This window comes from Urocampus carinirostris, chromosome 6, assembly GCF_059441175.1.
Source record: "Urocampus carinirostris isolate Australia breed hairy pipefish chromosome 6, RoL_Ucar_1.0, whole genome shotgun sequence".
In the NCBI taxonomy this organism is placed as follows: domain Eukaryota; kingdom Metazoa; phylum Chordata; class Actinopteri; order Syngnathiformes; family Syngnathidae; genus Urocampus; species Urocampus carinirostris.
The window spans coordinates 42,785,725-42,800,032 of record NC_142354.1 but is presented as its reverse complement, the minus strand read 5'-3'; the positions used below and the strand labels follow the sequence as shown (position 1 = coordinate 42,800,032).

At 41.6% G+C, this 14,308-nt stretch overlaps 1 protein-coding gene and 1 pseudogene across 1 annotated transcript in view; one reads left to right on the top strand and one right to left on the bottom strand.

Moving 5' to 3' along the window:
• The first annotated feature begins 2,761 nt into the window (after positions 1 to 2,761).
• mybl2b (MYB proto-oncogene like 2b) overlaps positions 2,762 to 14,308 on the top strand; it is a 30,229-nt gene continuing 18,682 nt past the window's right edge. The window contains exons 1-7 of the mRNA XM_088337282.1: positions 2,762 to 2,997; positions 9,878 to 9,974; positions 10,057 to 10,128; positions 10,887 to 10,979; positions 11,058 to 11,278; positions 12,485 to 12,614; positions 13,822 to 13,881. Of these exons, the coding sequence (XP_088193408.1) occupies positions 2,978 to 2,997; positions 9,878 to 9,974; positions 10,057 to 10,128; positions 10,887 to 10,979; positions 11,058 to 11,278; positions 12,485 to 12,614; positions 13,822 to 13,881 (693 nt within the window). The 5' untranslated portion in view covers positions 2,762 to 2,977. The remainder of the gene's footprint in view (positions 2,998 to 9,877; positions 9,975 to 10,056; positions 10,129 to 10,886; positions 10,980 to 11,057; positions 11,279 to 12,484; positions 12,615 to 13,821; positions 13,882 to 14,308) is intronic.
• LOC148364851 (uncharacterized) lies at positions 6,671 to 8,791 on the bottom strand (annotated as a pseudogene).

Below are 14,308 nucleotides of genomic sequence, written 5' to 3'. Positions count from 1 at the left end.
CTTGACTTGAAGAGCGCTACATAAATGCAGATCATTTCATTTCATGTGGACAGAAATGAACAAACTTCAACCTGAAGACGAGCTGATTCTCATAGTTGGCGGGCAAGCACAGTGGCGGCAGTGGCTCAGGAGGTAGAGCGCTTGTCTTGGGATCAAGAGATCATAGTTCGAATCCCGGCTCCTCCGTGTTACATGTCGAAGTGTCCTTGGGTAAGACACTGAACCCCTAATGCCCCCAATAAGCAGGCTAGCGCCTTACATGGCTGCACGGCCGCTATTGGGAAATGTGAAGCACACTGTAAAGCGCTTTTATATAAATGCAGATCATTTCATTTCATTGAGGTGTTCCCTTTGAGACTCTTGGTGATTTAGGGCTATACAAATAAAGATGACTTGACTTGTCTACGCCACGGCCTTCGGTTTCGCCAGCATTTCATATCTAACCTTATGGAGCACACCCGCTGCAAGACATTTTCTCTCGCAAACCATCCTCATTAGACGACTGCATTGGTTTGGCCATGCCTTTTCTAGACAATCGAGCAATTTCATCTAGTCATGTTAAGTCAAATCATGTTTATGTGTATAGCCCTTAATCACAAAGAGTCTCAAAGGGCTGCACAGATCAAAGACTATTGCAAACTACAGACTATTATGGCACCATCCCCTCTTCTAAAACCTACATGAGAGCAAATAATACACATATTATCACTATAAAATCTAGGTTATTCATATGCTATAGAGTAGAAGTGTGTTTAAAGCTTAGATTTAAACATTTCCACTGAGGTTGCAGATCGGATCTCAAGGGGGAAGAGCATTCCACAGCACCGGGGCTCGGATGGAGAACGCTCTCCAACCTGCGGATTTCTTCTTGGGTCTTGGGATCCTTAGTAGACCAGCGTTTTCAGAGCGAAGGCTCCGGACCGGAACATAGTGGGAAATGAAATCCGAAAGATATGAGGGAGCAAGTCCATGCATGATTTTGTATAATACCAACAGAACCTTAAAATCACATCTTAAGCTAACAGGGAGCCAATGCAGGTTAGCTAAATTCTGTGAACCCATAGACCGCTGCAGGGCTGGATGTAACGCTGTGGGGGTCAGCAGAAGACCTGGATCAAAACAATAAAACAAGACCCCGACTGTTTCTGGGCCCCTCAATTGGAGATAGAGCTAACTCAACCGTTCCGCGGTGACAGCCGAATCAAGTACATGTAAGTACATTGTTGTGTAATACCTTGGCGGTTGTTGGTCATTACTATTGTTGTTTTTTTCTGTGCTGATAGATGGATGGATAGATAGATAGATAGATACTTTATTCATCCCCTGCAGGGAAATTCACATATCCATACTATACTGGGCCGATGCCTCTCCAAGTGGTTGACCAGATCTCTAAGTTCCTGTTTGTCTGACAGTCCGGCAATATCATCAGCGAAACAGAAGTTAGTGATGTTTTGTCCCCCAATGCTGACTGTACCTTCAAACTAAACAGTACAGTGTATAAAACGAATTTTGGGAGTCATTTTCATTTTAGTGGAAAAGGGCCCGGACCAATGTTCCCTCTAAGCTGCGCGCGTGCGCAATCAAGCACTGCCCGCACATTCTCAGCGCACAAGAAAATCTAGCCAGCTCACAAAAATCAGGGCTCGAAATTGCTAATTAAGAAGCCAATTAAGTCAAAGTATCAGTGCATGAAGGTAAAAATACAAGGGTTCCCCTGATGGTTGTGTTCTAAATGTGATATTCTGAAGTCAATGTCGAAGTAGAACAAAGTTGAGTAAAGTCAGTAGAGTTTTTCGAGAACCGGCTTCTTTGACTCGGCTCACTAAAAGGAACCAGCTTTTTCGGTTCCTAAACAGCTCTTCAGGTTGTTTTTGCTTCTTTCATCCCTATATGACCAAATATTATGTAAAATTATGCACAAAATGACTAAAAGGAAGGGGGAATAGAACGAAAAAGAAAAAAATACCAAAATGAAAAATTAGTGAAAAGCTGAGAAAAAAAGAAACAAAAGGAAGTGAAAAAAAAGTAACAATTCAGAAAAAAGCCAGAAAAAAAAGAAAAGAAAGAAACTAGGGAAAAAAAGTAAATAGTGAACAAAAAGATAAAAGTAACAGCTAGGAAAAAATAAACACAATGAGATTTTTTTCAAAGGGATTAAAAGAAAATGGAAAAAAACAGTGAAAAAGAAGAAGTTTGTGTTGCATCCAAATAATTACCAATGATATCAAGTGAATCTTGTCGCCAACATTGTGCTTCCACTAAAAATGTGATTCAATACAGTTGTGTATCGTGCAACCGACTCAATAAGCCCCCAAAAATGTTAATATCATGTGACAAAAGATACCAGGAAAAAAAAGAAATGGAAATCTTGTCTATGAATTGTTGTAAAAACAAATGACGTTTGTAGGCCCTGCAACCTTTGTAATAATAAATGAGTCAATTCATTCAAAAGAGAAAAATAATTTTGTATTGCCGGAAACTCAGCAAAATGTAACTTGATGTCAAGTTTTGGACATGTTTGCTAATGATTTAGTTGCCACACTTGGGATTGCTGTTGCTCACTGTTATTTCAAGCGTTGCTCACCGACTTTGTGTGAACGCTCACACCCGTGGAATATTACAGGGAACATTGGCCCGGACGGTTTAATTTTAGCATTCTGCCTTCTGACCACTAGTCGAATCACAGCGCTCTATCCCTCGAAGGTTGTGTTACCGCGCACGCCCAGTGCGCAATACGTCACCGCGCGTTCAATGTCTCCGGAAAGGCGCGAGATAGGAATCCCAGAGCGCGGACTGACAAGGCAGGCGGGCTGGCGGGCGCTAAATTCCCTGCATGCTAAAAGCAACAGGAAAGCGCAAAAAATAACATAATTTTCCCACTCCAAAAAGGCAGTGCAGCCTAAAGCAATCGGATCCATTTTTTGCACATGACGTGCAAGGACCAGCCGTTGGATCTTCAACAGAAAAACAGAGGGAAATGTCCTGGTGGCCGCGCGGGTAAGATCCCAATTTTTTGTCAATTTCAATTTCGATAACATTGATTTGATCTCGGACTAATTTTAAAACTTTAGTTGGCAAACTCTATAAGTTGATACGGGGAAGTAGCTGACCTCCATTGATTATGGAGTATGCCGCCTTTTCCGACTGGACTAGCACGTAAAACAGGCACAAGTGTAGTACTTTTCTGCACTGTTTGGTACTTGTGATTTCAGTAATCGTGGTAAGTTTTTTTATCCGTGTAAGTTTAACCAAGCTAAACAAAAAAAAAATGAAAACAAGTCCTGTTCCTTAAGCTGTATGGCTGCAAGAAATTTCCCACTCGACTGTTGCATATACAGGGTTGGGTAGGGTTACTTTAACTGGATTACTTTCAATGACTTTTGGATTACTCCAATATCAAATATGCTAATAAAAGACAAAATAAACTAAATATAAATCAAATGAATAAATTTTGTGCAGGCTTGAGGACAGGGTTGGGTAGGGTTACTTTAACTTGATTAGTTTCAATGACTTTTGGATGACTCCAATACCAAATATGCTAATAAAAGACAAAAGAAACGAAATATGAAGAAAATTACTAAATTTTGTGCAGGTTTGGAACACATGGAACGGCAAAAATGATCTTGGCAAGTTGTTTGGATTCATTTTCATTTTGTTTCTGTCACATTTTATGTTCGTTTTGCCGGAGATCAAAGCCAGGAGAGAAAGCTTACCACGTGTTGTGAGTCATCATTTTATTCATATTTAGTTTCTTTTGTCTTTTATTAGCATATTTGGTATTGGAGTCATCCAAAAGTCATTGAAGGTAATCCAGTTAAAGTAACCCTACCCAACCCTGGATATAGTACACACAGACAAACAGGAGGACACTACGCCTGCTTCTCATCACCTGCACCTGACTCTAATAAATCTAAAGGAACCAGTAAACACCAATATTTAAGGACCGTGCACACAGCAAAAGCTGTCAGATGTTTACCTGCTCTTGATAGCACTGTAGTTTTAAAACAAATTTTGTGGATAGAGTCAGGGTTGGGTAGGGTTACTTGAACTGGATTACTTTCAATGACTTTGGATTACTCCAATACCAAATATGCTAATAAAAGACAAAATAAACTAAATATGAATAAAATGACTAAATTTCGTGGAGGCTTGGGGAGTAATGGAATACATGGAACGGCAAAAATGATGTTTGGATTTATTTTCATTTTGTTTCTGTCGCATTTTGTGTTCGTTTTGCCGGAGATCAAAGCCAGGAGAGAAAGCTTACCACGTGTTGTGAGTCATCATTTTATTCATATTTAGTTTATTTTGTCTTTTATTAGCATGTTTGGTATTGGAGTCATCCAAAAGTCATTGAAAGTAATCCAGTTCAAGTAACCCTACCCAACCCTGCTCTTTTTGATGTCTGTGTTTGAGCTATGTCTTTGAATTATTTTGATCTTATGACTTACCAGATCAAACCATCATCTCCGCTTTATCCCTTGATGATACTGTCACAAGCTGAAACCTCGACAGTGGGAAAGACATTCATGAATTTCCTGGTTGCTTAGTTGAACTCAGGGCTTGGCAACCCAAAACGTTGAAAGAGCCATATTGGACCCAATAACCTACATGATATGTTTGGAGCTGCAAAAGATGAAAAGCTTTTTATAAGACTTAAAGGGAAGCCACATACTGCATATGCATACTTGTCAAGCTCCACGTGCCCATGCCCTTACAAACCGCAGTGTTCATTTGACCTGTGAAAAGTGATGGGTTTTAAGTTTACCCTCATAACCTAATTTCACGACATTCCTCAAAACCATATTTGTATGCCTGTCAAGTGCCCCTATTTAATAATAATAATAATTTCCTTGTATTGTCATTCTGTGTAACAATGTACACAGAACGAAATGTCGATTGCATCTGACCCGATGCAGCCGCAGCCAAGAGAGGGCGCCGCCGACCACTTTTTAAGTCTTAGGAATGACTCGGCCGGGGCGCGAACCCGAACCTCCCAGTCTCAAAGCGGGCGCCTTACCATCTAGGCTTACCACCTTACATCTCTTTTTTTAATTATAATTAAATTGTTTGAATAATGGGCTGCATGGTGGATGACAGGTTACCAAAGTGCAAGCTTCCATTCCAGTCACCGGCCTCCCTGTGCAGAGTTTGCATGTTCTCCCCGTTCCTGCCTGGGTTTTCTTTGCGCACTTTGTTCAAAAAAACATGAATGGCTGGTTGATTTGATGACTCCAAATCGTTCCTGTGTGTGTGAATGATTGTGTGTCAATATGTGCCCTGCGATTGCCTGGCAATTAGAATAGAATAGAATATACCTTTATTGTCATTGTTACAAAATGGGTTAACATATTGTGACAATGAAATTGGGCATGACACTCCAGGACCGCACATTCACAGTGAGGTAAAAAAGCCAAGCAGATAAAGGAACAGAGAAGATAAGGTTATAAAACAAGGAGGATAAGGTTATACAGTGGAACCTCGGTTCTCGACCATAATCCGTTCCAGAACCATGTTCGAGAACCGATTTGTTCAATCACCGAAATCATTTTTCCCATTAAAAATAATGTAAATCGTTTTAATCCGTTCTAACACCCTGAATGTTTACCGTGAATGTTTAACGTTAACATAAAGCTAACCCAGGCTAATCGTACGTTCGCGTTATCGTAATCTTCCGTACGAAAGATTACGCTAACATGAACGTGTAAAAATAAAAAAATCAGGTCGTTTACAAGTCATTTAGCACCACAAGTGGCTAGCGCTTCATTGGAAAGGGGGCTCCGTTCCAACACCCCGAATTTTGGGCTCAGTTCCAACACCCTGAGTGTTTACCTGAATGTACAACGTAATCATAAAGCTAACCCAGGCTAATCGTACGTTCACGTTATCGCAATCTTCCGTACGAAAGATTACGCTAACACGAACGTGTAAAAAAAAAAGATAAAGAAAAGAATTATGAATAGGATTTCTTACCTTTGTGGTGGTTAGCAGAAGGCGCATGCTGTATTCCCTAGCAAGATAGGAAACTCGCACACCTCTTTCATATTTAGCTATTATGTCTTTCTTAAAGGCAATAGTTGTACGAACAACTTTTCTTTTCTCACCTGTCCTGCGTGCACCGACCTTCTTCGGAGGCATAGTTAGGGGCTAAAACACTCTGTTCACCGATATTAAAAGCGAAAGCAAAAAGGCAAGTGCGCACGTGATAACAGTTGGTCACGAAGGGTGGGGGCGATTTACACCCGTACGCCGCTCAGCATGGCACCCTAGCGTACGCACTCACGCATTACTGGCGTTCGAACTCCCATTTTTTGACCGAACAGCGAAGCAAGAATTTCTCAAAATTTTTGGTCGAACTCCGATTTGTTCGAACTGAGAGGCGTTCGAAAACCGAGGTTCCACTGTAGTTATAATTTACACAATATTTACACAAGAAATGTCGGCATGTAGGATGTTACGTACAGTTTGGTATCGTAAGGGTTTGTGCAATTATGCATTTGTTGCAAAAATGCATACCAGGGTGTCCACTGCCCAAGTTCAGCTTAGATAGGCTCAAGCAACCCTGCAATAGGGTGGTCCTTAATGGGGGTCGAAATTTTTTTGGGGGAAATATTGGGCTCTGACCCCCCTCATATGTTCTTATATCGATAAAAACACACTGTGTGCAATTTTGAACAATTTGGATAATATTTAGAGGTAGCTCAACGACTTTGAAATTTCCCAAAATGGTAAAATTTTGGCAATTTTCGAGAAAAAAACGGAAATCTTAACCCTATGTGTACGGCGTTTTAGAACATCCAATTTCAGTCCATTGCTTATAATTGTAACACAAGAAAAGTTACAAGTAAATATAACAATATTGTATTTATTTTTACCTCAACAGCCACCACCCTTTCGAGGTTTCATTCACTGTGCGTGATCGGCATTTCCAAATAACATCCAAATTTGGGCGTCAATAAAATGAACTAAATTTGCAACTTCACCAACACAGATCATGTGCATTATGCAAAACAGTGTGAAAACAAATCTTACAGTTTGATGTGCATACAGTACAAAAACAATATGATAAGTGAAAATAGAAACAAGCCAACACCAAACAGTCTACCGAGTAAAAGTCGAATAATAATTTCCAAATCACCAGTTCAGAGTTCACATAAAACAGGCCGATTGTCTTTGGAAAAACAATGCGTTTGCTCTCAGTTCAGCAATTACCTCAACGAATCATTAAGTTTATCATTGTAACATAGCCTATCATCAAATGTTGTGTATGTTCACAAAGTGTTCATTTCTGTTTCACGATGGTCTGTTTTTGAGTATTCGGGAACCTTTTGCGATGTTCTGCAACCACCAGTAACAGGTACTGTAATTGTTCTTCATTGTGGGTGAGACGACCATTGAAGTTTTGAATCAGTGCGACGCCTCGCTCTGCGTGGTCATTGATGACAGACAATGCTTTCACCTTGTCACATGCCTCTCTATAATCAATGCGGCCATTCCATGTGGTCGGTTCTGCATCCAAGAAGCTGGTGGAGATCTCGAGAAGCTGCAGCAGCTTGATGGTATTAGTGGTTGCAAAATCTGCGAGTTTCTTGTCATTGACGCACTTCAGATACACCTGGCCTTTAACTTCTGGTTCTTCCGCTCCTGGGGTTGACTTCATGGCACTCGAGATGTCAGTTTTTGTTTCATGCGATACGTCGGGATCAAAAAGGGACAAGCCAACAAGGACTTCAGAAAGATACCAGAGATGAGTTGCAAACTTTTTGCTTGTCGCTTGAGAGATGGCTTTGTTGATGTTCCCATAGTTCACCAGGTCCTTTAGAAAAGCGAGATCATGGCGAGGAGCACTGGCTGCCACAGGACACAGGAACCAAGCCTTAACATATATCCTAGCATAGAAAAGACACACGTCACGAAGACCTTTTTCCTTACGGGCAGTCAGTCGGAACTGGTGTCGAAACATCCACACCTTGAATGAATATATCACCTTGGCCATCCATCTCGCCTGATGCATCGCCCCTGGTGCCATAAACTTCACTTCTCGCTCAGGTATGCCTCAGAGATAGACAAGGACAAGCTCGAGCAACTCCCGGTAGTCGTCTCTTGGTTGGTTCGCTTGAAGGGTTTCAGAAATGAAACCGTTGAGGCTGTCTCTAACATCTGCGATGTTCTGTCTGGTGTACTCATCACTGTTTGCATTCTGAAAGTCACTGGAGTCGATGAAGCTCCATTGCGTTTTAAATCGCTTGAAGATTTGGATTTCTGGACTAGAAGACGATCCCATGCACGTCCAAATAGTTTCTCAACTTTTTTCACCATGTCTTGTGTGTGACGTACAGGAATCCGTGCTCTGAGCCAGAAAGATGTCAATTTCTCTACAGTGGCTGTTGCTGCAACTCTGATAGTCTCTTTGCATTCGATGTGTCGATACAAAAAATAACCCAAAACTTGTTGAATCGAAGGTAGTTTACACCCTGTTATATCCTCTTCATGAGGCAGAAGATATTTTTTTGATCTCTTCGATGAAGCCATCTTGATTTTTGTGACACGTTTGACAATCAGAACTCAGTGTGGTGAATATCTGAAACCACTAAGGCACTGTGATACTAATCGATAATAGAAAGCCAGTCAAAACGAATGCCACAATAATCCCAATCCATTTTGTGACAATTGTTCTCCTTGAAATCCGAAAGACAGTCAAAATTATTTACTGGTGTGGTCAGATAAGTATTTCGTTGACATGTATTTATGCAGTTTTATTATTGAACAATTATTTATTGTGCCAGTAACTTTGTACACTAGGTCTGATGTAATGTGCGAAAAATCCTTATTTTTCATACCAAAATTTCAGAGGCCTTGAGCGACCTCTAAATATCCTTTGATTTTGATGAAACTTTGCCTAATTACGTTTTGGGTATATTGGAACATATTCAAGGGGTCAGAGCATGAAATTTTAAAAGTCGAAAAATAAGGACCACCCTACCCTGCAATCCTTGCAGTACGGAAGAAGAACGAATGGTGAAATGATCTGGTGCTAGGTTGTCTTGTTTGAATTACAGTGGGACCTTGCTACTTCGCGGTTCGACGTTCGCGGCTTCAGAGCTTCGCGGTCTGTAATGGTTAAAAAAAAAATGTCACTCCTGGGCCGAGCGACTTAGGCGGACGCGGCGTCACACGGCGCGACGCGAGAAAAGGCGGCGGGCGTGATCGGGCTACCCCTGTAACTGGGGGCAGCCCGCTCGTCCGACGACCCCAGTAGCGCGGCGCGGACGAAAGGCGGCGGACGAAAGGCGGCGGACGAAAGGCGGCGGACGAAAGGCAGCGGACGAAAGGCGGTGGACGAAAGGCATCGGACGTGCGCGGAACCCCCGTAACTGTGTCGGTGTTGTGCGTATCGCGCCCGAAAGTACCCGCGCCGCGGGTTAGGGGCTCGCTCGCGGGAGCAACCGAACGGCACCCGCGGTGCGGCGCAAGTAAAAACCCTGTCGTGAATTTGTCTCCGATCGTCCCGGCCGGACGTAAAATCGCCCAGCTGTACGACTCTTAGCGGCGGATCACTCGTCTCGTGCGTCGATGAAGAACGCAGCTAGCTGCGAGAACTAATGTGATTTGCAGCTGCGAGTGGCTGGCAACCAGTTCAGGGTGTCCCCTGCCCACTGCCCGCGGATGGCTTGGATGGGCTCCAGCCCCCCCGTGACCCTAATAAGGATAAGCGGTGCAGATAATGAGATGAGATTTTTTTTTATGAAGGGGCGTCGCTACTTCGCAGATTTTCACTTATCGCGGGTGGTTTTGGTCCCCATTAACCGCGATAACCGAGGTCCCACTATACACAGTGTTTTTGGTAGAGCTCTAACAGCTTTTTCAATGATTTCAGTGAGGAGGGCGAGGACAACCTACATCCTGACACGGATTCGGATGTGGCAGAGCTGAGGGATGGCGGCAAAGTGAAAGTCAAGTGGACACAAGAGGAGGTGACCTGACAGAATGACCTGAAAGTATCGACATCATTTTAAAGAACTTTTAATAAGACCAAACATTGTTTATTGCTTACAGGATGACAAGCTAAAGGCGTTGGTTCAAAAACTGGGATCCAACGATTGGAAAAATGTAGCAGCTCTTCTCCATGTGAGTTTGAGATGTGTTTTTCTATTTTTTTAATTTTTTAAAACCAAAACAACTGCTACTTAAAGTGTTCATTTGAGCTGTGAAAAGTGATGGGTCCCGGGGACTCGCATGCTCCAAAATCTATGGGTCCCAACAGAGATCTATGGCTCCCCAAAATTGAGTCTTATCGGGGTTAAAATCGTAAATCGGCGACAAATATGTAATATAAATCTATATATTCATTCGGTTTTAATCATCAAATTATGAATTCATTTTCTGCATCAAATTATTGTTGGTAATATACCGATTAAAGGGATTTATTTTCTCCTGTTATACTTCCTTTTTTTCTTAACTTCTTTATACAACATGATTCGTTATATCAATCATCAAAGCAAGTGAGCCGTTAGAGAGACGGCTCTTTTTAATGAGTTGAGCCAAAAAAGCCGGTTCTCTAAAAAAAGACTGACTTCCTTTCACTACACAACGAGATCTCGTTGGCCGAGGTCGGCGTGCAGACGAAAACTCGAAGCGCGAGACCAAAACAACAATGGCGGATCTGCCTGACGAAAAGTTTGGAGTGCGGTAAATCTTTGTTAAAAAAAAGTAATCGGGTAATAATGACAATTTTGTGGCAAAAAGGTTGCGTCCCGGGGACGCACGTCGATTTGAGACGATGCGTCCCCAGCAAATATGATGCGTCTAGGACGCAGGGACGCGGGCAAACCAGAACACTGTACACACTGTACAGACCCATGATATTTGAACTATTTCTTGTTTAGAATCGCACTGAACAACAATGTCACCATCGATGGTTTAAAGTTTTGGATCCCGAACTCGTTAAAGGCCCGTGGACAAAGGAAGAGGATGACAAGGTAGGTTTTTAATTTATTGGGGCTGTGTATGTCAGGAAAATACTCCAGATGTCAGATTCCATGCTCTGTGCTCGGCAGGTCAAAGAGTTAGTTAATCTCTATGGTAACAAACAGTGGGCTGTGGTGGCCAAACATCTAAAGGGTAGGGTTGGAAAGCAGTGTAGAGAGCGTTGGCACAACCATCTCAACCCCTGCGTGAAAAAGTCATCATGGACAGCTGAGGAGGACCTCATCATCTATAAGGCCCACTGTATCCTTGGGAACCGCTGGGCGGAGATTGCAAAGCTGTTGCCGGGAAGGTAAGTTTTCAGTTTAAATTCCGGACTATAGAGCGCACCTGATTATAAGCCGCACCCACCACATTTTAAGAGGAAAACCGATTTTGTACCTACACAAGCCGCACCTGTATATAAGCCGCATGCGCCCACATTAAAACATGTAACACAATCACAAAATCAGCCCAAACCCGGCTTTGAGTCCCGCGATTGTAACTGAATATAAAGTCCACAGTCCAAAAACCACAGGCAGCAAAATAAACAAAAAATGATACCGGTACTTAAGGTTTGATGCAGACCTGCAGAGTCCGGGTACCCGTTGAAACTAATCCAAGGAAAAAAAGTCTATATTTCCAAAGGTAAGGGTGGGAAAAATATATATCAACTATTGTCCGCCGCGACAAGAGGTCTCACTCACCTTTACTCCACTTCCCGTCAGCCCGCGTTTGCTCCGCCCCTCTTTTTTAATTCGCAAAACACATCAGAATAAGTGTCTCAAATAAATACATTACAAAAATATACTGGTGCAAATACATATTATACATCGGTTACACATATTTACAAAGAAAGATGGTACACCGAGAGAGTTTTCAAAGCTTTATTTATAATATTATAACTTTCATCCCAAACCCTGCCTGTGAAGGGTAGCAAAACGCTACTAGGAACACGCTCGCAACACGGTAAACGTGTCTGTTAAAAAAAACATACCGTACATGTAGACACCACGGTAAACCGTCCTCATCTTCCTCCTTATAACTGACGTCATCAAAGTCGTCATCCCCAGTATGGGAAAGAGACTTTGTCATATAGACGTCGTCCCACGCTCCCTTATTCAAAAACACGCTAGCAACACACTCGCAAAGTAAAGTTTACGTGCAGTAGCTCTGTTTCCTTCTTTATCGGATTGCTCGTTTGCTTTGAGCTTAAAAGCTACATCATGTGCCTTTCTCTTTGCAATTTGCATGATGAGGATATGTCTACGCTTATTCAATTTGTGCACAAGCTAAGAAGTTGCAGTCTTCCTCGGCGCATATATTCCACCGGTCTAAATCTTACCTTTTGTACTTGAGCGCCGCTGGCGGCTGTTAGAAAAATGACATAAATTGGCCGCATCACTGAATAAGCCGCAGGGTTGAAGGTTTTGGAAAAAAGTAGCGGCTTATAGTTCGGAATTTACGGTAAACATTTTTAGATGCCCTGACATTAATGTGGAAATGTTTTTTTTAACAGGACTGATAATGCTGTGAAAAATCACTGGAATGCAACCATCAGGCGCAAGTTAGAAATGGGCTTCTACTCAAGAGAGGACTTTACACAAAATGAGCTCGAAGAGCTGCTGGCCCGTGTGAAAGATATGCAGGTGGGGAATATTTCAAGCGATGTCACGATTTTAATGTATTAGTTATTACATTGTCAATATCATGTTATAACCAGTGTTCCCTCTAAGCTGCGCGCGTGCGCATTTGCGCACTGCTCGCACATTCTCAGCGCACAAGAAAATCGAGCCAGCGCACAAAAATCAGGGCTCGAAATTACTAATTAAGAGGCGAATTAAGTCAAAGTTACAGTGCATGAAGTTAAAAATACTCGGGTTCCCCTGACGCTGTGTTCTAAATGCGGTATTTGGAAGTCAAGGTCGAAGTAGAACGAAGTTGAGTAAAGTTAGTAGAGTTTGTTGAGAACCGGCTTCTTCGGCTCGGCTCACTAAAACAAACCGGCTCTTTCTGGTCTGAAACGGGACTTCAGGTTGTTTTTGCTTCTTTAATCCCAACATGACCAAATATTATGTAAAATTGTGCACAAAATGACTTAAAGGGGGGAATAGAACAAAAAGAAAAAAATACCAAAATGAAAAAGTAGTGAAAAGCTGAGAAAAAAAGAAACAAAAGGAAGAGGAAAAAAAGAAGGACAAATTTAGAAAAAAGCCAGAAAAAAGAAATGAAAGAAATGTAGGAAAAAAGTAAATAGAGACCAAAAAGAAATAAGTAACAGCTCGGAAAAAATAAACACAATGAGATTTTTTTAAAAGGAATTTAAAAAAAAGTAGAAAAAAGAAGAAAAAGTTTGTATTGCATTCAAATAATTTCCAATTATATCAAGTGAATCTTGTGGCCAACATTTTACTTCCACTAAAAAATGTGACTAAGTACAGTTCTGTATCTTACAACCGACTCAATAATCCCCCCAAAAATGATAATATTATGCGACAAAATATGTCAGGAAATAAAAAGAAATGGATATCTTGTGAAAGAATTGTAAGAACAAACGACGTTTCTAGGCCGTACAACCTTTGCAATAGTACATGAGTCAATTCATTCAAAAGAGAAAAATCATTTTGCATTGCCGGAAACTCAGCAAAATGTAACGTGATGTCAAGTTTTGGACATGTTTGTTAATGACTTAGTTGCCACACTTGGGATTGCTGTTGCTCACTGTTGTTTCAAGCGTTGCTCACCGACTTTGTGTGAACGCTCAGACCCGTAAGGAAAATTACAGGGAACACTGGTTATAACACATTTCTATTATGCACATTGAGTTTTATGTTGAGATTTCATATGATTATACAGATGCCCAATTGCTCTCAAGATGCACCCGACCTAGAATCGGTGCAGGAAACAAACATTGCTGTAAGCAGTTTTTCATACATTTAATTTGTCTTTTAACAGCTGCCAAATGAATTACCGTATTCATTCGTGTACAACGCTCACATTTTTCGAAGCTTTAAAGAAAATGTTTTGGTGCGTGTTATAAACGATAGCTGGGATGACACACTTGGATGTATAGGCATATTATTTGGGCAATGATTTATCAGTGGAAGATATCGCAATTGCAAAACGTTGAATGCAACCACATCTTTTGATCCACATAACGGTATATTTTTAGAAAAAAATATCCAAATAACTCGTGTGAATGATCTGTAACAAATACAGTTATTCTCTAAGGCTCGTGCGCAGAGGCGAGGTGCAAGACCAATTCTAGGTGGCGAGGCGCACCCCCAAAAACATAGTTTTTGGTCCTATATTTTCCATACATAAGGCGCACCGGATTATAAGG